Here is a 24,307-nt window from a genome sequence, read left to right as displayed (position 1 = left end):
CCTCTGGCAACCACCAATCTGTTCTCTGTTATCTATGAGTTTGGATTTTTCAGATTTCACATACAAGTCAGGTCATACAGTGTTTGTCCTTCTCTGACTTATTTCACTTAGCATAATGTCCTCGAAGTCCAACCGTGCTGTTGCGATGGCAGGAATTTCGTGTTTTTTATGGCTGGATAATGTTCCATTGTGTGTACAGATAGCACGTTTTCATCCATTCATCCGTCGATGGACACTTAGGTTGTTTCCATGTCTTGGCTATTGTAAGTAATGCTGCAATGAACCTGTGGGTGCAGATATCTTTTCGAGAGAATGGTTTATTTTCCTTTGAATAAATACCCAGAAGTGCTGGATCACATAGTAGTTCCATTTATAATTTTTTGAGGAACCTCCATACCATTTTCCATAATGGCTGCACCAATTTACATTCCCACCAACAATGCATGAGGGTTCCTTTTTCTCCACATCCTCATCAACACTTTTTATTTCTTATCTTTTCGATGTTAGTTATTCTACCAGGTGTGAATGGATTGCTGGTTTAATGTTTTTACGTCCCCTTGCACGTGTGTTTACCTTACTTGTCAGACAGATTGCAAGCTCCTGAGGAGCAGGGACTAGGGTTTCTTCTTTACCGCCCTGACCTGGCCCCCATCTGTCTTTCCAGCCTCATTCTGATCTTCTCCCTACACAAAGCCTCTTTACTATCTGTTGAACCACTCTACTCATAATATGTGAAGGCTGGGATGTTGTAGAGGATGTGCCTTTTATTTGGCCCACTGCCCGAGATTTGACAGCCTACCCAACGTAGTCGAGGATGTCAATCTCACTGCTCTCAGGCCCTGTTCAATATCACCTTCTCCATGAAGGTGAAGGTGATCCTTTTCCTACAGCTCTTGAAATACTCATCTTTAAGTCATGTAACAGTCAGTACGTTTTACTGATCACTAACAACATGCCAGGTATAGTTCCAGACTCTGAGATACATCAGTAAGCAAAACACAAAAATCCTCAAAGACCTTTCATTTTACTAAGGGAGATGGATAGTAAACTATGTCAATTACATACTGTTAAAAGGTCATAAAAGTGTTATAGAGGAAAAAAGCAAGGAACAAGGATTAGAATGCCGGGGGCAGTGGGCAAAAGCGTTGCAATTTTAAATATCACAGTCAAAGGAGGACTAAGAAAATGACATTTAAGCCAAGACTTGAAGGAGATAAGGATATGTGGGAAAGAGCATTACACATAGAAGAAATAGCAAGTGCGAGACCCTGGGTGTTCAAAGAGGCAAGTGCGACTGGAGCAGAATGAGCAAGGGGGAGAGGAGTAAGAACTGAGGTCAGAGGCATAGAAGGGGGATCAGAGAACACAGGACCCTGTAGGCTACAGGTCTGTAAGAGATTTATTTCAGAGTGAGATGGGGAGCCACTGGAGGGTTCTGACCAGAGGAAGACAAGAGCTGACACTTTACCAGGATCACACTGGCTGCCATGCTGGGTAGAGGCTGGAGGGAGGTAACTGCAGAGGCAGGACAACCAACCAGGCTGCTGCGATAATCCAGGGGAGAAATGACGGCAACCTGAACCAAGACGGTGGCAGAGGAGGTATTAAGAAGCACTTGGATTCTGGAAAGAAACGTTGACAGTCACATGGACAGGATTACTGGCTGACGGATATGGATACGAGAGAAACCAAAGTTTCTCTCTGGGTTGTGTAGCAGGAGGGATGGTGTTCCCATCTACTGGGATGGGGGATATTCGTAGACCAGCTACAGCATCTCCAATAATCGAAAAAGACATTTCCACACGACGGCTCTCATACCAGTTTCTTGAGATCAACCTATCCCAAACCTGCACACACACTTCTGGTGTGTGAGTACTTGGTACGATAGCCTTGCAACTCTCCTGTAGCTTTAACATTTTTCAAAATAAAAGGGAGGGTGGTGCGGTAAATAATGACCAGTGACTCTCTTCTCTGTCCCCATATCCACTCAGTAAACAAAAGTACTATTGCTTCTATCTACAATGTACCAATACTTTTTTTCCCCTGCCTTCCTGTTATCACTGCTAATATCCTAAAGTCAGATCCTAATCACCTCTCACACTAAACAAACTAGAATCTCTTCCTTGATTTGCAATGCTCATCTGCTAGCCTCCTGTTAAGCAAAGCTCACATACTTCAATTTCTGCCAAGCAAATCTAAATTCTTTGGCGTGGCATTCATTTTCCACACTCGTGCTCCGCTCTGCCTTTAGTCTCATCCTCTATCAATCTACTCTATGCTCCAGTTACTCTGAAATGTTTCCTGAACATTTAGCTCCCCACGCAATTCCTTCTCTGCTCGACCTTCTTCCTCAACCTGGATCAGCCTCCCTTCCAACTCCAACAATCAAAATCCTATCCACCCTGCAAGAACCCAGATCAAAGGCAGCCTCCTTCCCCAAACTTAACCCTGCTCCAAACCCCGGCTGGAAGTGATTGTTCCTTTGAATCTCTAAAGCATACAGTTCCTGCCCCCTCCTCATGGCATTTAACCACATCGACTTTGGGCCTCTCCTTAGAAATATGTTTAGTTTTTTGTATGTGTGTATTCCCTTCAATTTATTTTGAAAGTACCTCTAGAATAAGAGGTGTCTTCCATTTCTTTTCCTCCAACCCCAGTACTATGTAAAGAACTCTGCACACATTAGGTGCTTTAAAATGCTCCTGATTATTTCCTAGCAATCCATTATAAGGAAGTTCTACTCCATCAAGAGAAGAATCTATGAATCATGGAGGGCCCCACGTTGACCATTTATAAAGTCTTCAGGACTGAAACTCAAATAGAATTCAGAGAGGGTTTGAGCCTCATGGGTTTGAGCCACTTATATAAGAAATATCAAAAACTTGGATCCAAACTCTGATGGATGGCAGGACCCTCTGGAGTACCTCTGCAGACAGTGGCCAGTCTGAGACAGAGCTAGAGAAGCCCAAGAAGAGAGCAGTTGCCCTCTGGAATAACAGGCTTATCAAATGTGTCCCTATGGGGCTTCCCTGGTGGCGCAGTGGTTGAGAGTCCGCCGCCGATGCAGGGGACACAGGTTCGTGCCCTGGTCCGGGAAGATTCCACATGCTGCAGAGCGGCTAGGCCCATGAGCCACGGCCGCTGAGCCTGCACATCCGGAGCCTGTGCTTTGCAACAGGAGAGGCCACAACAGTGAGAGGCCCACGTACCGCAAAAAGAAAAAAAAAAAAAAATGTGTCCCTGTGGATGAAGGTCTAAAGAAACATTTCTAGACTGATTTGCTTCTAATTTAAAGGGAGGGGGAAATCTACACAGTTCTTCAAGCAGCTTAACTACAAAGCTGTGTGATCCCAAGTACATTTACTTCTAACAGCAGAAGAAATGAGCAACGCTTCCTGTACTGGGTCAAACAGAGCCCTCACCCCCAAATTTATGTATACCTCAGAATGTGACCTTATTTGGAAATAGGGTCCTTGCAGAGGTAATTAGTTAAGATGAGATCATAATGGATTAGGGCGTACCCTAAATCCAATGACTGGAATCTTTATTAAGAGAAAGGAGAGGAAGATTCAGACACAGAAACACATGGGAAAGAAGGCCATGTGACAATGGAGGCAAGATTGCAGTGATACAGCTACAAGCGAAGGAATGCGGAGGATGGTTGGAAGCCACCAGAAGCTACGAGCAGTCAAAGAAGGATTCTTCCCTAGAGCCTTCAGAGCAAGCCTGGCCCTCTTGGATTTCTAGCTTCCAGACCTATGAGAAAATACAGTTGTTTTAAGCCATGCAGTTGCAGTAATTTGTCATAGCAGTTGTAGGAAACTAATATACTTCCTGTTTGATTTAATCACTCAACAAACATATGTACCACGCTGACTATGTGCAAGATTCTGGTAAAGAGATTATAATGCTGTTTCAAAGCACAATTCGGAATGACAACCCCTCCCTAGGTGAACTGCGGACGACATCCTCAAAGAATGACGTTAAGCTGCATCTTGAACTATGATCGGGATCAACAAGGTAAAGAGAATTGCAGGCAAAAGCAACAGCATATGTTAAGGCTCAGAAACATAAAAGGGAATACTAAGTTTAAGGAGTAGTGATAAAAAATTCAATGAGATGTATGCTCCGTGTGGGCAGGAAGTAGGACATAGAGCAGAAAAAATAAGAGTAGAGCCAGATAATGAAAAGACAAAAAAACAATAATAAAGTCACTCTGAACAATTTTTTTTGAAAAACATAATGAAGAGACATATACGCCACACTCAGGATTTGAGACTTTATTCTATAGGCAGAGAATAATATGGGCAGCTGAGAGTGGGGGAAATTACCAACAGCACAGGGATGTGTCAATACTCCAAGGAAATAAAATGGGCCTAAAATGAGGAGGTGGTGGTGACAGGCAACAGAGTCAGGCCTTTCTGAAGAAAAACTGACAGGATTTGGTGGCCAAATGAATACAGAGGGAAGGAGAATGTAGAGGATGATCCAAGTTTTCTGGTTTGGGAAAAGCACCTACTAAAATTAGTCAAGGTAGTCACTGGAAGGTAGGGAGGTGGGTGATGGCAGAAAAGAATGAGTCCAGAAGTACACTTACAGATGTCTGGTTCAGCACAGAGTGCAACCTGAAGTCTCAGAAGGGGACAGGATCACCCACGAGGGTGAAAGAGAAGAGGGCTGAGAACTGCTTTGGGGAAAATCAGTGTTTAAGAAATGGGTGAAGGGAATTCCCTGGTGTTTCAGTGGTTTGGACTCTGCGCTTTCACTGCAGTGGCCAGGGTTCAATCCCTGGTCAGGGAACTGAGATCCCGCAAATTTTTTTTTAGGAAGGAAGGAAGGAAGGAAGGAAGGAAGGAAGGAAGGAAGGAAGCAGAGAAACAGGAATGGGAAAGACCCTGAGAAGGCAAGTGGCAGGACCAGGAGAAAATGGTGCTTCCAAAACCAAAGAACAAGAGTTTCAAGAAACAGTGATCACATCAACAGAAATACTAAAGGGTCAAAAAAAATTAGGGATGGGACTTCCCTGGTGGTGCAGTGGTTAAGAATCCGCCTGCCAATGCAGGGGGACCCAGGTTCGAGCCCTGGTCCAGGAAGATCCCACATGCCGTGGAGCAACTAAGCCTGTGCACCACAACTACTGAACCTGCGCTCTAGAGCCCGCGAGCCACAACTACTGAGCCAGCACGCCATGACTACTGAAGCCCACACACCCTAGAGCACACACGCCGCAACTACTGAGCCCATGCACCGCAACTACTGAAGGCCGTGCTCTGGGGCCCCTGTGCCGCAACTACTGAGCCCGCAGGCCTTGAGCCCGTGCTCCACAACAAGAGAAGCCACCACAATGAGAAGCCCGCGCACTGCAAAAAAGAGTAGCCCCTGGTCGCCGCAACTAGAGAGAAAAGCCCACAGGCAGCAATGAAGACCCAACGCAGACCAAAAATAAAAAAATTTTTTTAAATATATTAAAATTAAAATTAGGGATAAAAAAAAATGTCCAGTGGATTCATTAGTTAAGCCACTGGCAACCTGGATATAATCAGTTTCGATGGAGCAGAAGCAGTGCCCTGCACCAAGTGAATGGCAGTTACAAAATTAACAGCAACTGGTGAAGATTTTTAAGAGGTATGATAGCAAAGGAAACAAAGGTGATTACACCCAACTTCCCTCTATTACTTAGTCAACGACCAAGTCCTACAGGTTTCCACATCTCTAGCATGTGTTTGTTTCCTTCCTGGCAGCCACCAGTCTGCTTCAGAAACCTGATGGAGGAGGCTGCCCTGCACTGAGGTTTCAAGCATGGGACACTGGGATGTGTGGGGTTTGGGTAGGCAGAGAATGTAGGGGACAGCGACGCAAAAAAAGGACACAAAGGCACAATGGTGGATAGTGCAAAGTGTTTTCGGCATTTCCTTGTGCAGACACACGAGTCTTGCAGGGTCTGTCTGGGGGAACACTGAGATAAAGACTTTAAAGTTGGGTTGAAACCCCACTGCAGAGGACCCTGAATGCCAGGTTACAGAGAATGAACTGAATGCAGTGGGCACTGTGAACTAACACAAATATTTTAGGATGGCAACTAAGGCACTTGGCCTTAGAAAGACTAGCAGTGAGGAGCCTGTGATAAGGGCCTATCCCCTCTTACCTAAACTCTGATTCTTTTCTTACTCTAAATTCTTTCAAGGCCAAATATATGATTTTCTAAGGCCTCCTGGGCCAATACCCAGTTGATAGGTGAACGTCCACATTGTTTATTGTCCTGTAGTCTCTCACAGATAACTATTCCAACTCAACTCTAAGCTGGTGTGTGGGGGGGGGGCAACAGAGGTACGTTTTCTTTCAACTTAGTCTCAGCACCTTATAATAATAACTCAATAGAATATCTGAGTTAAAAATCAGCCTAAAACAGAATTAGAAAGCTAAATATGTGAAAGAAAAATCCTCCAAACCTTAGCCATCTCAAAATCTATGATGTGGATTATCTAAGCCTTTGTCCCTCAATTAAATAATCCAAATCCACCTTTTTTTAAAGGCCAAGCATATACGAGATAATGGTGGGATGGTAGATTGAAATTTAAATGCTGATGTTTACAGTTTAACCTCATTTTCCATCAGCAGGTGTCTGGCCTGTCTACTGTACTCCACAGGCAAAGTACCCTCTCGAAGTTCACATCCTGGGTGGAAAATGTATCTTCCCTAATGAAGAAAGGCAGGTTCGGGGGAGAAGCCACTCTTCCTGGTACTTAGGGTATAGGACACACTTGGCTGAGTTCATTCATTCTTTTATTCACACAACGTTTACTGAGCCTCTCAAAGGACAAGCAAGTTAACACGTGCTGGAATAACAGATCCTCAAAACTTAGTGCTATGGACAGTGCTGCTGCAGGTCTGCAGGTCTGTCTGCTCCACACATGAAAAGAGGAAACATTAGTGATAGGCTTTATTTACATGTAATAGAGTTTTAGGTTAAAAAAAAAATCAGTGTCTTGCACCAGGGTAATTCTAAGCGCACGGTTAATCGTGTCCATCTGATCTGAGGCCGCGGTGGGAAGGACAAAGTTTAGACAAAGAAAGCAGCTAGGTCAGCTCTCCTCACCCTTGCTCTTTCGAGGCTCCTGCTCGAAGGACGGACACGGGGACTCCGGGGACGTCTGCTCAGGCAGCTTCTCCATGGGCCGGGTCCAGTCCCCGGTGCCGCTCCAAGGCCAGGATCTTCTCTAAAAGGTCTTCAGAACCCGACCCAAGGAACGGGCAGTCACTTCAGGACAGAGAGCGAGAAGAGGACAGATGTAGGGAAAGCCGCCCGTGCCGTAGGTGCCGCTTCCTGAGAGGTTCCCGGCCTGGGGTCGGTCGGGGGAGCCTCGTCTTCCCCGCAGGCCGACTGGACCCCGCCGCGGGGAGCGCCTGGCCGGCCGGCAGCGCACCCCACCCCGACCCCACGGGATCTCCGCTGCCCGACCCTCTCCCGCCGCCCCAGCGGCAAACCGCAACACTCACTCGCTCAGCCGGCCGCTCGTTCCGGCGGCGTCGGCGACCTCGGCCTCCAGGGGGACTAGAAACGCCTGCTCCTCGGCGCGCACTTCCGGGGCCCGTCTAGGCAGCTCGGAGGTCTAATCTCGATCGCGGGTTCCCTAGGGGCCGCTGGGGAGCTGGGTCCAGAGCGGAGTCGGGTGCGGGGCTTCCTTGGGCGTTTGTCCTCCTTCCCAAGAAGGGATTTTAGGAGGACAGAAAAGATTTCTCTATTTGCCCTTCATCGCCCAAGTGGGCTTAGGATCTAAATTGGTTGTCTCTTCTTTCTCATCCCCAGTGTCCCGTGTGCACCCCATTTGCCTCCTCCGCTCTGCTCCACCCATCTCCACATGCCTTCTTCAAGATCACAGGCCACGCTGACCCTGCTGGGCCAAAACCTGTTATCTACGCCCTCTGTCCAGCCTGTCCTCCTCTCCCTTTGTCGCTTCAACTCAGCTTCCCAGTTATGCCTGGAGCATATAAACAAAGAGGAGGAACGTACTGGTACCAAAGGGCTGAAAGAGGAAGAAAAGCCGTAGAGATAGGATCAAGATCCAAACAACTACTGCACCTGGAGTACAGGTTTGCAGAGGCGTATCTGATATGCTGAAGCAGGAAAAAAGGATAAGGAAACGAGCTGTTCATGATAGAGGATTTTCCTGCTAAACTCAAACATAACAGCTACCAGTTATGGGGCACTGAAACTGAACATTATCTCATTAACCCTCACAACAATCCCAAAAAGTTTATACTTTTTACTATCTTACAGGCCAGAAGCTGCACAGCTAGTGAGCAATCTAGAGGCAGGATTTCAACCCTGGCCCGTTCAAACCAGAGCCTGGAGGCTAACCACACTCCGGAGAGACAGTGGAGGAAGACGGGGGAAATGCTGTCTGCGGGACATAAGCGACTGCGGGAAAGACGTTCGTAATTACGTCCAAGTTGTAAATTTATTAACATGGATGAAATACAAATATAAAAGGGTAACCATTTTCTTAAAGAGAGTGGGATGAGGCAGCAAAGTAATTCCAAAATCAATATTTTCTTGTTGATTTGTACAGAGCACCATCTATTTGAAACCATTCTTAAGTCTTGGATTTAACATCGGTTCCTTCATGCACTCATATTTTGAAGGGAGTGTTAAGACTTGATGCCGCATGATAACGAATGTTAGAGGCGTGTCAGTTTGCCAACTCCAGCAGGAAGTGCCTGTCAGGAGGCAGTTCCTACCACACAGACCACAAATGCCTAGTGATTTCTCTAGTCATATTTTAAGTTCTCCTAGCTCAGGGTGTCCCCCCCTGAACAATGCCAGTCCTGCACTGGTAAACGCTTGCTCGTTGATTTCCCCTTTTTTAGATTTTATGCTAAGTATCTCTCCTCTGTTGTAGCGTTTTTTATATTAGTATTTACATTAAAAACTTCTGGGCATTTAGTATATGACCAGTAGCTTTTACATTACCTCATTTAATTTTCATGCTATTAACAACCACACTGTATACACAAGAAAACTAGAAAGGCTAATTAAGTAAAATGTCCAAAGTCATATAGCTAGTAAAGTTCAAACATATGTCTCATTCCAAACTCATCGCTTTGACTCATCTGTCTTCTTTACCCAATGGATTGTTTGATGCATTTGATTAGGTTAACTGTATCCACCGGCTTCCACTAAATATTGCCTGCCAACTGCATTACTGAATGAATGAAAGGACATAAGATGTTACATACTTGGATGTGAGAAATTCCATCGTTTCTGAGACAACACCCTATGGGCTTCCTTTGAACTTTGTTCTCAAATCCTCAGTTACCCACGTACTATTTCCTAAGGTGAGGCATTCTCCAAAGAGCTCATTTATTACTGACTTGAAAATGCCATACTCTTTCCTCTGCAGGCCTTCTGACATGCTCTCTTTTGCCCGAAATACTCTCCCTGCTCCACTCTCAGCACTCTCCATCTCTAGTCTACCGATCCACACTTGCTCAAGCCGAAAACCTAGGAATCAAACTTGATTTTCCCATTCCCCACTTTGCTCCACCACTATATGGTCAGAGGCGATAGTAAACCTTGGTAAGGATATGTATCCATTAGTAAGTCCTAGTTGGCAGAAAAATTAAGAATGCATGTGGGTCCCTGAGAAATGGAAATATAAATCTAGTGATGGCAGTGGGGATGTCTTGGCAGAAGATGGGAATTCAGGAGATTTGACCTGTAGCCTGTCGTCAAAATTGTCAAGCCTGTTTCAAAGGGTGGGGCAGGGGGGTTCTAACTAGCTCCCAAAAGATACTGGGATATTTTCTCCCAGCTTCCCAGAGAGCTCTGGGAGCATTTAGGATCAGCTGCAAACTAATGGTGAATCACTGGGTGTGTAACAGGGAACAAAGAACTATCAAAGAAAACGTCTCTTCTCTAGGTTCTGGGATGTGTCCGATACCAACATCACGATGGAAAGCTGTGGAGTCAAACAGCCCTGACTTTGAGCTTACTGTGTGACCCTACAGGTTTTTCAACCTCTCTACACCTCAGTTCCTCTGTAAAACGGAGCTGGTTCCCTTGGAGAGTTGTTGTGAGGACTGTTTGAATATGTGCATATATATATATACATGTGTACGTAGGTAGGTGGACAGATAGATAAAATTAGGTGTCCCAACTATTAGATTTCTTCTCTTCCCTCCCCTGTCTTCAAGGCTAAAAAGACTAAGAACACAAACTATACTGGACCAATTAAATATCAGCAAGTTTAAAGAGACAAGTTACTTGCCCTCAAGGATTATTTTGGTTTCTCATTTTTTAAAATGTGTTTTATTTATTTAAAAAACACATTCTGCCCAGCTCTACTGAAACCTCAAACTATTTACCCTTAATGTGCCAACAGCATTCCAACCGAATAACCCTTTAAATTGTAAACATTGACTTTATTGCAGAGGTCTGTGGAAGAGCAAGCTTTGTACCTGTACGAAGGAGAGTGATTTATTCCCGCTGTGAAGCAGGTTTCTAGAAGGAACTGAGTTGCAGCCAGGAAGGTGATTCTAAGATTCCCAAATGCTTCTGGCTGAGGACTTCAGATTTTATTTGAAACAGATTCTCAGAGTACCAAACACACCTTTATTCAAGTGGAAGTACAAAAGCACATTCCTAAACCAAATGCATACATGTGATTTTTACATTTTCTGCTATTTAGAGATTACTTAATCCTCTGTTTCATAATCACTGGAGGTGATTACCCGTGTTCTCTATCCGTAGGGTATATATGGTCATAGACAGGAAAACGAAAACATGCATTTTTCATATGCTTTTACATTTAGATCAATTCATTTAGGTCCCTACCGTGCCCTGATGAGATCCTATGCTTGCTGATGGCTAAGAGGTAAAATACTGTGGTAGAACTACCCTAGAGGTTATTAGCCATAAGAGGCTTACAGAGTAAGCAATGAATTTTTATATATTTGTTAAGGATCCCTAGAGAATATTTTAACATATGAATTATGAAAGCCTCAATCGCCGGAACGACAACTAGAATTTTAAATAACACTGTCTTATTCACAAAATATGTTGACGCTTAAGATGGAAAAATACAATAGAATGCTTTGACATCATCTAAAGAATCATGAACTCTTGCTAGGTGTTATGACAGTGACACTGAACTCTGGAGCCAACATCTGTGCTCAGTTTCATCAATCAAAAAAAAATGTTATTTTATATGGCCTGTAGACTCTAGTAAAATACAAAAAATATGATGATGTGTAAACAATTAAAAACGGGTAATGAAAAACTGTAATGGTTAGATTTTACAGGCATATCTGCCATTCTTGAAATATACTCTAAAGATATTACACAAGAACAGCAATACCTTTGATGGAAGGCAGCATTCCCTTACGAAGATCTGATTTTAGTATATGTTCTTTACGTTTTACCCTATCAAAAGCAGACTTGAGCATTCTGCTGGCCTTCAATGGACATACATAAAATAATTCTGAACTTAGACATGCAGAATAGGTGCTGAATATAGCTAGGCTACCACCAGTCTTGTTGGCTTCCTAAGGTCTTTTTCATCTCTTTTAGAAGGCTGTGAATGCTAACACAGCTAAGAATTTGGGTGTCACTTGAAAATGTTTAGCTGCCTGCCACAAACTCAGGGGAAACAGAATCCTTCATACTCATGGATGGACAGGGTGTGTAAATCCATTTCTTTTAAAGGAAGATAATTTGCATTAGGAAAGAAGACACCAAAAAAGCAAGTAGGGGTGGCATACCTGCTGGTGTAAAGCTTAAAACTAGGAAACCATCATTGAAGGTGCTTAAGAGAATGGAGAAATCAACAGGAATCCAAATGTTACGGCTGGAAAGAAATAGGGTCCTCAGAAAACAGCAGGCCTAAGAGTCTGTTTTGGAGAGAACTTTGACTGAGAACAGTAGAAAAAGCTAAATGAGAAACTTTCCAGAAGTTGACATGTTTTAACATTGGTGTATTAATTTATCTTAGGGAAGCTGTGAACAGTAAGAACCAACTTCAGGAAAAATAAAAATGTTTATAGGCCACATTAAAATAAAAATAGCTTAGGGGCTTCCCTGGTGGCACAGTGGTTGAGAGTCCGCCTGCCGATGCAGGGGACACGGGTTCGTGCCCCAGTCCGGGTTGACCCCACATGCCGCAGAGCGGCTGGGCCCATGAGCCATGGCTGCTGAGCCTGTGCGTCCGGAGCCTGTGCTCCACAACGGGAGAGGCCACAACAGTGAGAGGCCTGCGTACCACAAAAAAAAATAAAAATAAAAATAAAAATAGCTTAAATGAGTTCCATAAATAAAGCATACATACCTACTTATAACACCTATTAAATAAAAGAATGCCACGAGAAAACAGAACTGCATTCACCAAGTCACTCCTCTGACTAGATTCTTCTGCAATGAAAAAGACTGGGACTATATATTAACGATTTCATATGCAAATAATAATTTTCCCTTCAATATTTTGATGTTGAATAAAGCCTGAAATACGGTGCTAAATGTTTCCACTTGCATTATATCACATTCCTGTCTGGTATGGATATTCTGATGATGAAAAAAGACTTGAACTCCTAGACTTGTCATTTACTATATACCCAAATGACTTCTCTTGGGTATGAATTCTTTGCTGAATGAGGGTTGGAATATGGCTGAATACTCCCACACATACACATTTATTACATTCATAAGTATTCGGCATGAAATGAATTTGATGCTCACCATGTAGTTTCTTTGACTGAAGGCTTTTTCACGTTTATAGGGTTTCTCTCTAGCGTGTATTCTTTTATGTCGACTAAGACTTGAATTCTGACTGAAAGATTTTTCACATTCTTTACATATGTAGAGTTTCTCTCTAGTATGAATTCTCTGATGTCTAGAAAGGGCTGAGCTCTGATGGAAGATATTCTCACATGCATCACATTTATAGAATTTTATTCCAGTATGAATTCTCCAATGGTGACTAAGGTATGAAAATAGCATGAAGCATCTACCACCTTCAATGTATTTGTAGGTTTTCTCATTGGTATGGGTTCGCAGGTGTAAAGAGTTTAACACGGACTAATAGCTTTCCAACGTTCGTCACATTCAGAAGGTTTCTCTCTGGTGTGAATTCCCCAATGATGAATAAAGGTTGAGCTGGGACCGAATCCTTTACCACATTCAGGACATGAACTGCTGTGAACTCTCAGATGCTGAATGAGGCCTGAACTTGACTAAATGTCTCCCCACGTTCATTACATTCACAAGGTTTCTCTTTGGTATGAATTCCTTGATGGTGGACGAGGTGTGCTCTCTGACTGAGGTTCTTTTCCCACACATCACAATCAAAGGCTTTTTCTCTGGTGAGGACTTCCTGTTGCAGGACAAGATCTGAGCTATGGTTGAAATTATCCTGATAATCATTACACTCATAGGATTTCTCTTTCCTATGAATTTTGTGATGCTGAATAAGGCATGAGGTTTGACTGAAAGCTTTTCCACATTCATTACATTCATGTGGTTTCTCTCCTGTGTGAAATCTTTGATGCTGAATAAGATGGGAATTCAATCTGAAGTCTTTTCCACATTCATTACATGTATAGGGCTTTTCTCTGAGACGAATTCCTTGATGCTTAATAAAGGTCAACCCACATTCGTTGTATTCATAGGACTTCTCTTCACAATGGACCTTCTGATGTTCAGCTAAGTGTGAGGTATGACAGAAGTCACTGCCACACACAGTACACTTACAAGGCATCTCTCTGTGAACTCTCTGATGTTGAGTGAGGTGTACACTACGACTGAAGACTCTTTCACAACTGCTACATTTATAAGATTTTGCTCTAGTGTGAATCCTCTTATGTTGAATTATGTCTGAGCTCTGACTACAGGATTTGTCAGACGCCTCACAGGATTTATCAGATGCTTCACATTTATAGGGTTTTTCTCTAGCGTGTATTCTTTTATGTCGACTAAGACTTGAACTCTGACTGAAAGATTTTTCACATTCTTTACATTTGTAGGGTTTCTCCCTAGTATGAATTCTCTGATGTCTAGAAAGGGCTGAGCTCTGATGGAAGATTTTCTCACATGCATCACATTTATAGGATTTCTCAGTGGCAGGAATGCTCTCCCATTTATTAAGGTGGGAGAGTTCCATTAAACTTTCCTTATACTCATTACTCTGAAAATCCTGTGTTAGATTTATTTGCTCATGTTTACCAGCTGAATTCTGGTTGAGGCTCATGTCATACTTATCAATGTCATCAACATTCTGTATTCTAAGAACTCTCTGATCTGCATCAAGAGTTGAGTCCAGACTGAAGCTTTTTTCAGGTTCATTACATTCACTGTTCTTCTCACTGGTGAAGGTTTTCTTACTGATTGTTATTTGCCTAAACTCTCTCTCCAGGAAGAGAAATTTCCTTAAGATTTCCTGAAGCCTTTCTAACCTGTCCTCAGTCTTATACACTTCTCTAGTCTCAGGAACTTGGGCAATATCCTTTTTGAGTCTTCCTACTCTCACTTTGTATGAATGTACTTCTTCTGGAATTTTCTGCTTAGGAATCAACAGGTTGTTTTCTTCTCTGGTCTCTCCATCTGATTCAATATATAAATAGAAAATGCAAATGTAATCTGTACCCTGTGCTTAGAAAAACAAAACTTAGAGAAAACTAAATAATCTACAATCTACCAGGGTAAGAGAAGTTTATTTACTCTGAAACACAGGAACAAAATCTCAACAGCAGATGTAAGGGCATGAATAGGAGCAGTGAGGTAGGATCCAAGTGGTCCAAGGTGTGGGAGAAATAGAGGGCAGGTTCAGCAGAGTAAGAAGATAACCAATTAAGGTGTTTCAATGGAGATAACAGGGAACTAGTTCAACAGAATCATAGATAAGCAACTTGAATAGGGACCTAGTACAACTTACGGATAAGGGACAAAGTAAGAGTTCATCAAAACTGAACAGAAAAGGAAAGAGCTCTCCGTTCTGGGATACAGACAGAGCTCTTCATTGACTGCCAAAGCAACTACAGCTTGGCTCAACAACTAGACTTTACTTCCCTACTAATTTATCTGATTGATTCTGCCTTACTCACCTGAGCAGTCATCTCTTAAGACTTCTCTATTCTTAGTTTCCAGATCAAAGACCTGTAGATCTTGTTCCAGCTGGGAGATCCCATCAGGCTTGGAAATTGGAAATCCTGCTCACAGAGAAGGAAATGGGATGTGGCAATTTATCCCCAGATACTACACCAGCCACTTTTTCTCTTAATAATGGCTAATGGAGAAATTACAAGACATTAGGAAGGCCTGGAGAGTGAGAAGGCCAAAGACCTTCTACGAGGAGTTCATATTTGTGCTCTAGAAAGAGGTATGCTAAGGGGCAAGTTGATGACTTTTGGGAGCGTAAGTATTCATTTACACACACTCAGGGAATGTGGCGTGAGTGTGTACCTGTCTTCACAGAAATTACCATTATCACTCCTCATCTGTTGCCTACAGATTACTCTTTGTATTAGACCTGGCCTACAAGTATTAGACCTGGTCAAAATGGAGGTCATCAAAATATAACTCTGCTGGACTGGAGAAAGGTGAATTCTCAAGCACCTGTTGTGCGGTGAGCTAAACTGTAGCAATAGAATCAGTGAAGGCTGAAAAAATATTCCAAGGACCAATCTCAAGAAACAATTCATTTCAGGGCACATGAGGAAACAAATAATAATATGACACATCCTTACCCCTTAGGAGCTTATATCCTTGTTTATTCAACAAACATTTATGGAGTGCCTCCTATATGCAAAGTATGTAGGAGATAAAGAGCCCAAGCAGATAAGGTCCATCCCCTCAAGGACCTTACACTCTAACTGCAGAGACAGATATAAATAACTTACACTAATATGATACAGTGAGGAAGATGCAATAAAAGTGCATTTTCACACAAAATGGTCTTTCTCTGGCTTGCATAATGGACTGCTAGGATCTCATCTCTTTTATTTTTTTATTTTATTTTATTTTTATCTCATCTCTTTTAAAGCAAAAGCAAGAGGCAGTCTGCTTCTGAGGTGGGGCAGAACTATTACAGTATCAAAGGGGCAGTTTTTACACGTATTCAGCCCATAAAGCTTCTAGTAGCACACATACAAGGTCTAGCTCAAGCCCCTCATCTCCAAAAGCCTTTCTCTGCACTTACTGAATGTCTACAAACTGTATTATGTGTTCTTCTTATCCTGACATGTCTCTATATAATGAAGTTTACAGATTTTTTAAAATTGTTTTCAGGTATTATTATCCCTACCTGATTTATAAACTCTTTGATAGCAGGGACCATGTACCTTTTATCTTGCACTTCTTTTCATTCATTTATTTAAAAGCTACTCATTGAGTGCCAATTTTGTGCCCAAGTGTCAACAGATAATCAATGTTTTAAAAAGGGCTTTGGGCCTGAAAAGTATGATAAACCAATAGTTGTCCTATGGGATTCCACATGACAGCTTAAGAGCAGGGAGATCAGAACAGATATAAAAAAGACATTTACTGTGTTTCTGAATTCCTGTTGGGCATAGAGTCAATTCTCTTTTCGGACACATTTTAGTTAAGCTCCTCCATGTCAAATGAAATAGTTTTGCAAGTTTAAAAAAAGTTAGTATGGCATGACACAGCAACTACGCTGCTCAGAATTCTGATAACATAATTTGCAACTTTTGACAGATATTTATTAAGGTGTTTCTAGGTATTTGAAAATTGAAATTAATTTTGGTTACTCTATATCTACACTTAAATCACTTACACACAACAAAAAAGATCATCTTCTTGTTGGATTAGGGGTTTGATTTTAGACACATGTTTAAGGTAATGTAGGAAGGTATAGACAATGCCTAGCAGGCAGTTAGAGATACAAGACTGCAGTTTAGAAGAGAGAAAGGGATTCAAGATACAGACTTAAAGTCACTTGTATTATCAAAATATTAAGCTAAGATTCACTAAGCATTTGGTAGGTGCAAAGTACCACACCAAGAGCTTTATAAGCTTTTACTCACTTAATACTCACCATACCTTCATGAGATAGGAATTATTACTGTACCAATTTTACAAATGGGAAAACTAAGATTCAGAGAGGTTAAGAACGTTGCCCAAGGTCATGATAACTGGTGAAGCTGGGGCTCAAACAGACAGTCTTATTTCAGAAACCGGCTTTTAAATAATCTACTAGTAAAAAATAATGATTGTGAATGAAATCCATCCCTTCCTCTAAATATGTACAGAAAGAGAACAGAAGACCAACATAGTGACAATGGAGCAAAAGGTGAAAATAATAAAAAGAACAGAGAAACAGTAATTAGAACAATACACGGAGAGACAGGATCCAACAGATTTAGAATCATGACGTTTAATTAAAAGGGACCTGAGAGAACATTTAGTGTCAAAGGAATGAATATCTCTTCGTAATAGGCACAGCCTGAGCAACGCTCAATCTGAGAAAATTCCATTATGAACAAACAATTTGAACACTCTCCTGAAATCTTTGTCTGTATTAAGAAATCTGGTCCATAGCTCCCACCACTTGCTGCCCCTTCGGAAAGAACATGCGCTGGTAAGTAACCAGCACAAGCCAGGTGCTTACGCACATAACCTGATTTAAGCCTTGACACAACCCAGGAAGCAGACATTATTTTTTGTTTTATAGATGGAAACGTCATTATAATCGGTTTAAATATCTGCTCAGTCACAGATGGTAAATGGAACCCACAGTTAACATTCTTTCCAATCTATACTAAGGGTCACAGAAAGCATTAAAGCAGGTTTTCTTACTACTGGCCTGAATGCCTTTTTCCTAGATTTAAGTCAAAAATCTACGCTTTCAAAATATGCATTTTTCCTATCGAAATTTGAAATTTTTCCTATCTAAAATTAATTTTTTATTAAAACATTTTGATTTTTAAAATTGAAACCTTGACAGTTTTCTAATTAGATTTATTTTTAACTTAATCTGATCTTTAAAAATAACATTTAAAATTTACCTCATTGTTTGTTGCCTATACCAGTGCTGTGCTAAGATTTTAGCCATCTGAAAGCTGCATGCTTTTCTTCCTGGTCCTTAATAAACACACAAATAAAATCTCTCCTTAGCTATATTGTTCCTGTGTAGGTACCTATTATAATGGAATGTATCCTCTAACAATTTTACTTTTTCTTGAATGCATGCCCTTTCTGCTCCCAAACTGTACAACCTCATGCCTGTCTGTCCAATTTATTGTGGCCATTTTAAATTACTATCATAGTACAGAGCCATAAAAATATAAAAAAACACTATATGTGGTTGGACTAACTGTCCTAAGGCACAAAACAGTGAAAAAGCGTGGGCTTCAGAGTCAGATCAGAGTCCATAGCCTAGCTTTGTCCCTGGATGGATCACTTAACTCCTCTTAGCCTCGGGTATAAAACAGAATAATACCTGCTCACAGGGTTATGGTAAGGATTAAATGAGATATGTTAAGTACTTAGTAACATACTGGTTGCTCAGTAGTGAACAACTGTGGTAGTGAAAGACATTCTATACAAAATCATTTTTGCCCTCATGACATCAACTTCAAAAAGCAAGGGGTATGTGCCAAACATTCCTGATTTATCAGCTCACTCACCATCCAGTAGAGTTCTGGGAAGCAGCTTTCTAATGCTGTCACCTAACAGGGCACCTGCCACACTGCCCCATGTGAGTTGTAAACCAAGCTTTTTTCCCAGTCTTATTAATCTCCAGCACTAAGTCACAGACGACTTCCCTTTGGGTATGACCCCCAAGCCAGTAATTCACTCACTGGCAACAGTATATGCTTCTTTTTAGATTTGGTAATGAAAATTTTTACCTACTTTTTTATTCTTTTACTCTGTTCATACTCTGTATATTTATTATTGTGTAGTGGAAGCACTTAACCAAAAGACCAAAGTTCTGATATCTGTGACAAATACAACTCAGAGCTACTATCATGGGAAAAAGGTATGAACTGGAAAACAGGGCTGCTAAATCAGAGACTGAATTATAAAGTCCTTATTTTACAACACAAAACATTAAGCTAAGTTAACTAAGTGTATAAACTTCAATTTCAAGTGGAGTTTGCTGAACCCCCAAATATGAAAATTACTTCCTAAAGATTGTAAAAAATAATTACTAAGGAGAGGCTGCTGACTTGGTCACAAAAACAAGTTGAGTAGGAGGGCTTCTTTTACATAATTGTGCCCAGCATGTGTGAGTGTGCATATGTGTCCTGTGTATGTGCAGAGATGACAGAGGAAATGGGATAAAATTCAGTCTAACAGTATGCTGTGCTGTTAGGCTGATTGAACTACTAAGAAGTTTCTTTACTCCAAAAAGTAGACAGGTTAACTGTTGGAAATTATGTAATTATTAGATATTAACAGTAATTTACAATTACATATCACTTTACAATTTACAAGTTGTTGAATATACATTCAATTTGACAGCCTGAAGGAAAGACAGCCTTTCCGTTCCATTGAGGAAAGGCTAAGGAACACTTGACCAGGAAAGGTCATATAAACCCATCAATCTGTACAGCCCCACAAAGAATAAACGGGACGAAGGCAGAACCCTGGAGGGGGCCACAGGGATTTAAAGGAAGCAAAAGACTAGAACGTTAGAAAGGCCCAGGGGTCTCAGGAGATTTAGGCAACAGAAGGGGCAGGTCATGTTCACTACAGAAAAGGAGGGGCACACAGTGTATGTTCCACAGTCTAAAATAACATGAAAAGATCATAACCGAAGAGCTGGAGTCGAACTTTGTGGTTTCTGAGAACACAAGTCGATGACCACCAACCATGGCTTCTGATTGAGCTCAGAATTCAGGGTTCAAAATTCTGGTTGCAACGGAGGGCTTCCTTGGCCCTTTGAAATTTATCAAAGGTCATCTGAGGAGCTGCAATTTTACATAGTGGTGGCATCCTGAGAAGCATCTACTCCATCAATCAAGTGTAACATCTCATAACCGTGGAAAAGGAGTTTCCGAGCGGGGACGAGCACTATCGATGGGAAGCCGATACCTGGGCCATCTCCTGGAGATTCCTGCTGAAAGGACTGCAAGTGTTTCTCCAGAGAAAGCACTTGCCTGGGTATGACTCAGGGCCGGGCAGGAATTCACACTATGAATCCGGGTGGTGGGAAGGCGGAGAAGTATGCCTACGAAGATCAAAGAGCCAGGAATGGAAAACATACTAAAAACCTTCCCAGTGGGCAGGCTGCCTCCCCACAGATAAGAAGACCTCTTTAATCCTGAGTGTAATCAAGGAGACAAAACAACACCCTGGATGCCACCAGCACAGGCAAAGCAAAAAAGAGTTAAAAAAAAAAAAAAGAGAGAGGGAGAAAGAGAAAAGAAAAAGTATGATTAAGTACATACATACATAACAAAGAAAAGAGCAGCAGAGACAGGCAAAAAAAGAAAGAGGAGCAATGCTCACACCGAGGGGGATGCCGACAACTCCCACCGATCCTTCTCTACAACACCACAGGTTGTCTAATCTCAGCTACCAACTGCACCATCCAAATGACAAAGGAGAGACTCGGTCTAAGTCTGAGACTTCTGCAGCTCGGGTGAGGTTACGCAGGATTACCTTCTGGGTGACTCACTGAAATGTACTCGCAGTGAGTCATGCCTTGAAATCAAGTCTCTCAAATTCTGCCTACTTGCAGATGAATTTAGGGATCTTAAGAGGTGAGGGATTATTCAACAAAGACGTTAGCCTATCTTAAAAAAAAAAAAAGGCATTTCTTCTTCTGAGAAAAATGGGAAACAGGGGCACTGAATTACCAGGAAGGAAAGTGTCTGGTTGTGGGTTGAGAGGCCCTAGAGTCTCTCTCACAAAAAAGGAAAAGATAGGGAAAGTGAGAACTTGCAAAGCACCAGCAAGTTTCCCTTTTCTAACAGGGAACAGATGCCCCACAAAAGCAAGAAACATTAACTGAGGTTAAGGAGTAGAATGTCTCCTCCTGAAACCTCCGAAGGAAACCCACTCCCAGAGGAGACGACCTTAAAGAAGGAGGAATCGGAGGTTCTACGACCGGGGATCTGAGCCACACTCAGAGACCTCACACCTACTCAAAAACAAGGAAGTAAAGAAATCCTAAGCGGTAAACTGAATAATAAGAAAGGCAATCCTTACCCAGTGAGACCAGGTTCCCATAATTCTCTAACATCACTTCTCTGTAGAGAGCCCTCTGAACAGGGTCCAGGCATCCCCATTCCTCTCGAGTAAGGTGCACAGCCACATCCTCGAATGTCACAAACTCCTGAAATAACACAGCCTGGCTGCTCTGGGGAAGGAGGCCACCACAGCATCATGGCCAGAGAATGAAGGAGATGATACAGAGGGTCTGCAGGGTGCATTTATGGTGGAAAGGAGGGAGAACAGAGTAGAATCTAGGAAATAGGTTCCACAACCCTTTAACATCTAATAAGCGCCCATGACTACACCAAGGATAAAGGAAGTGTTTGCTGGTGGTATTGGGGAGATGGAAAGGTGGTTTCTGTGAAGTCCAGGTCTCTGAAGATGATCAGCACCCAACCTGGGGTCTATTAAAAAAAAAAAAATTCAGGAAAGGTTTATGGATGGGATGAGGAAAGGACCACACTCAATCAGCAGCAATAGTCCCTGAGGAAAAGCAGAGGGTTCCTCAGCTCACCTGGTACCTGGCTGTTAGGAGCGCAGCTGCCTGGTCTCCTGGGCTTCCCTCGTGGGGAAGAGCAGGCACCTGGGGGACAGGTGGAGCTGAGGGAGGAGAAAGGAGCCAAGAGTGAGAGCAGCCCTTCCCCAGGGCTCCCTTACGAAAGAGAGAGTCAGTGGGACCCTTCCTCACATCAACATTACGGCAAAACCAACGAACGTTTATCAGGTATTGACCATGTTCTGCACCTTCTCAGCACCTGCATGCCCTCCTTACACATGCTTAGACCCGTGATACAGGATTTTATTATGAAATCTCATATTGTACATTATTCCATGACATGACATACCTCTAACAGAAGGGTAAGCACTGTTACCTGTTTTGCAAATGGGCAAAGCAAAGCATAAAGATTTGCAGTGGCTCATCCAGAGCCACAGTTATTTAGTAGACTTTTGACCCTCTCCCAGACACTGTTCTGTAAACTCCATTAAGCCTTTCTTTTGAGACTGGGCACTGTCTCTGCAACCAGTGTGTAAGGCCCTCTAGAATAAGGAGTGGTCATCTGTTTCCTCATAATCCTTTCCACACTCTCACGATGCTCCACAGCACTCTACGCACCATGGCACTCAGCTGGTGTTCCTGACACACAAGTTATTTCAGGTACTGCAGTCGGCACAAGTAATCTCATACAAACTCATACAAGACAAAGGCAGTACAAGACAGATCAACCTCTCTCTATAATACAGAAAAATGTAATTTTGTGGTCAATATGTGATATGTATACATTGGGCTCAACCAAGGAATTAGATGGTTGTTTTCTTGATCAAAATTAGATTAGTCACGAACACTGCAGTTGCAACAGAATGGCAGCTGGCAAAGCACAAAAGGTCAAGGAGGGAAGAAACTAAGTTAAGGGAACAGGGGGAGGGACAGGCCCTAAATCTGAGAGGAAGTGAAAGCAAGGCAAGGGCGGTGAGGTGCGGCAAAAGCAGCATTTCTTAGAAATTATTCTGAATGTGATAACTGGGATGAAGTGAAAGTTGCATGAAGGAGAAACAGCCAGAGCAGAGTGAGCGAAGACCACTCGGCCTATTAAAGGACAGGCTGACCTCAACAGAGGGGCCCAGATCAGGACTGGACTGAGTCGCGCCTGTGCCTCCCTTCAAGACCTCCCTCTAGGGAGCAATCTCTCACTGAAATCCCTGACCTCTCTCATACCAGGCCCAGGAGCCCCTCTGCACTCCCATTCTCCCGGATGGAAGTGCTCTCTCTGCCTTACCCCCAGTGAGTCCCTGTTCCATGTCGGTGTCCTGCACGAACTGAGGCTCTGGGGACAGACCCTCAGAGTGGGTCTCCAAAGGCTGAAACTGGACCCTTGGAGATCCTGCTGCTTCCTGGGCCGATATTTCCTCCATCCCTGTTCTGGAGGACGATGACCATCACTGCGGGGTTGAGATTAGGAGAAATTATTGTAACAAGTTAAAACAACCCATCACTTTCCGTTCTCAGGACTTAGCAAAGTATCTTGCACGCTGTAGATACAATGAAAATAGTTAATGATGATTAACCACCTGAAGTAAGCAGCAGGAAGAAAAATGGACATTATTCACTTTCAGATATTTAAGAACCAAGTCATATGGTCCAAGTATGCAGTTTATTTGAACTCCACTAATCCAGAATTTGTGGAATTTTTTTAAATCAAGGAAACACAATTTAATAGCCTAAAACTTTCTGTGTAAATTGAAAATACTTGACATTTACAAACTTCTTTCAAGGTTCGGGTATGCACCCAGAGAAACACACTAGTTCCGATACTCGTAATTTTTTAAAAGCAGGCCCCTACGAATTTTTTGGTAAACACCGGCAGCCCACTCTGAATTACTGAATGGCCTTAACTGATAACCAAGTTCCACTCTGGAGGGTCAGACCCTTCGATAACTCAGACTAGGTGGCAAGGCCTTTCCCACAATCCTGACAGTAAGCCAGGGAAGGGCTGCGACTCTAACAGGTCTGACTGGTTGTCCTTCACACCCAAGGACGCAGCAGCGCTCCGTCCCCTTTCCACACCCTCAGAAAGGGCCCTCGCGCCCGGCCCTCAGAAGGCCTCGCCCGGCGCTGCCCTCCTCCCACTTCCCTGCTAGGTCAAGACACGGTCCCAAAAGGGCGAAGCGGGCCCCAGAAACCCAGCTCACAGCAGGGAACGGTCACCGGGTCCTGACGGCGGGGCCCTCCGTCCGCGGGGTGTCGGGGCGAACCCTGACTGAAGAGACACGGGCCCTCGCACCCCGGCCCCGCGCGCCCCTGGGGACGGGAACCGCAGTCAGCCGGGGACGGGAGACTCCTCCTCCCCGGGAGGCTAAACAAGCGGCCAACCCACCGCGACCCCAGAACGCCTTCCGGGGACTCACCAAGCGGAGGGGCGGGCCGGTCGGCCGTCCGGTAGCGGACACCCTGGCTCACGGGGCCACCACAGCCTTTCGGGGGTCGCTCTAGGCTGCTCGGAGGCCGGCGCTTCTCTGTGGTACTTCCGGAGGCGGAGTCCGATGGCTGGGGGCAGGGCGGGCCCCGGATGAGGGCCCCGAACGCGGGACCCGGATAAGAGGGTGCGAGTCGCTAAGGCTTGTTTGTGAGGCTTTTCCACC

The 24,307-nt window shown here is 43.3% G+C and overlaps 3 protein-coding genes across 11 annotated transcripts in view; all 3 read right to left on the bottom strand.

Moving 5' to 3' along the window:
* LOC112399872 (zinc finger protein 239-like) overlaps positions 1–7,172 on the bottom strand; it is a 9,451-nt gene extending 2,279 nt beyond the window's left edge. Inside the window, exon 1 of the mRNA XM_024745272.1 lies at positions 7,097–7,172. Coding sequence (XP_024601040.1) covers positions 7,097–7,172 — 76 coding nt within the window. The remainder of the gene's footprint in view (positions 1–7,096) is intronic.
* The window catches only part of TMEM225B (transmembrane protein 225B), a 29,751-nt gene extending 22,521 nt beyond the window's left edge, over positions 1–7,230 (bottom strand). The window contains exon 1 of the mRNA XM_024745358.1: positions 7,097–7,230. The gene's annotated coding sequence lies outside the window, so the exon portion shown is untranslated. The remainder of the gene's footprint in view (positions 1–7,096) is intronic.
* Positions 1–24,307, bottom strand: part of ZNF655 (zinc finger protein 655) — a 27,299-nt gene extending 2,992 nt beyond the window's left edge. Inside the window, exons 1-9 of one of the 9 annotated variants that reach the window (XR_003003331.1) lie at positions 24,074–24,307; positions 22,945–23,107; positions 21,684–21,769; positions 21,164–21,290; positions 15,091–15,195; positions 12,731–14,590; positions 7,498–7,649; positions 7,097–7,258; positions 1,469–1,622 (exon numbers count right to left, since the gene is read on the bottom strand). Coding sequence is in view for 3 of the 9 variants with exons in the window: in XM_024745331.1 (XP_024601099.1) it covers positions 19,984–20,180; positions 21,164–21,290; positions 21,684–21,769; positions 22,945–23,080 (546 nt within the window). In the remaining 6 variants the exon portion in view is untranslated. The other 8 variants (XR_003003330.1, XR_003003332.1, XR_003003334.1 and 5 more) reach the window with 8 other exon arrangements.

The sequence above is a fragment of the Neophocaena asiaeorientalis genome, unplaced genomic scaffold (genome assembly GCF_003031525.2).
Source record: "Neophocaena asiaeorientalis asiaeorientalis breed wild unplaced genomic scaffold, Neophocaena_asiaeorientalis_V1.1 scaffold461, whole genome shotgun sequence".
Taxonomy (NCBI): Eukaryota; Metazoa; Chordata; class Mammalia; order Artiodactyla; family Phocoenidae; genus Neophocaena; species Neophocaena asiaeorientalis.
The sequence above is the reverse complement of the archived record's forward strand: the minus strand, read 5'-3'. Positions and strand labels throughout refer to the sequence as shown.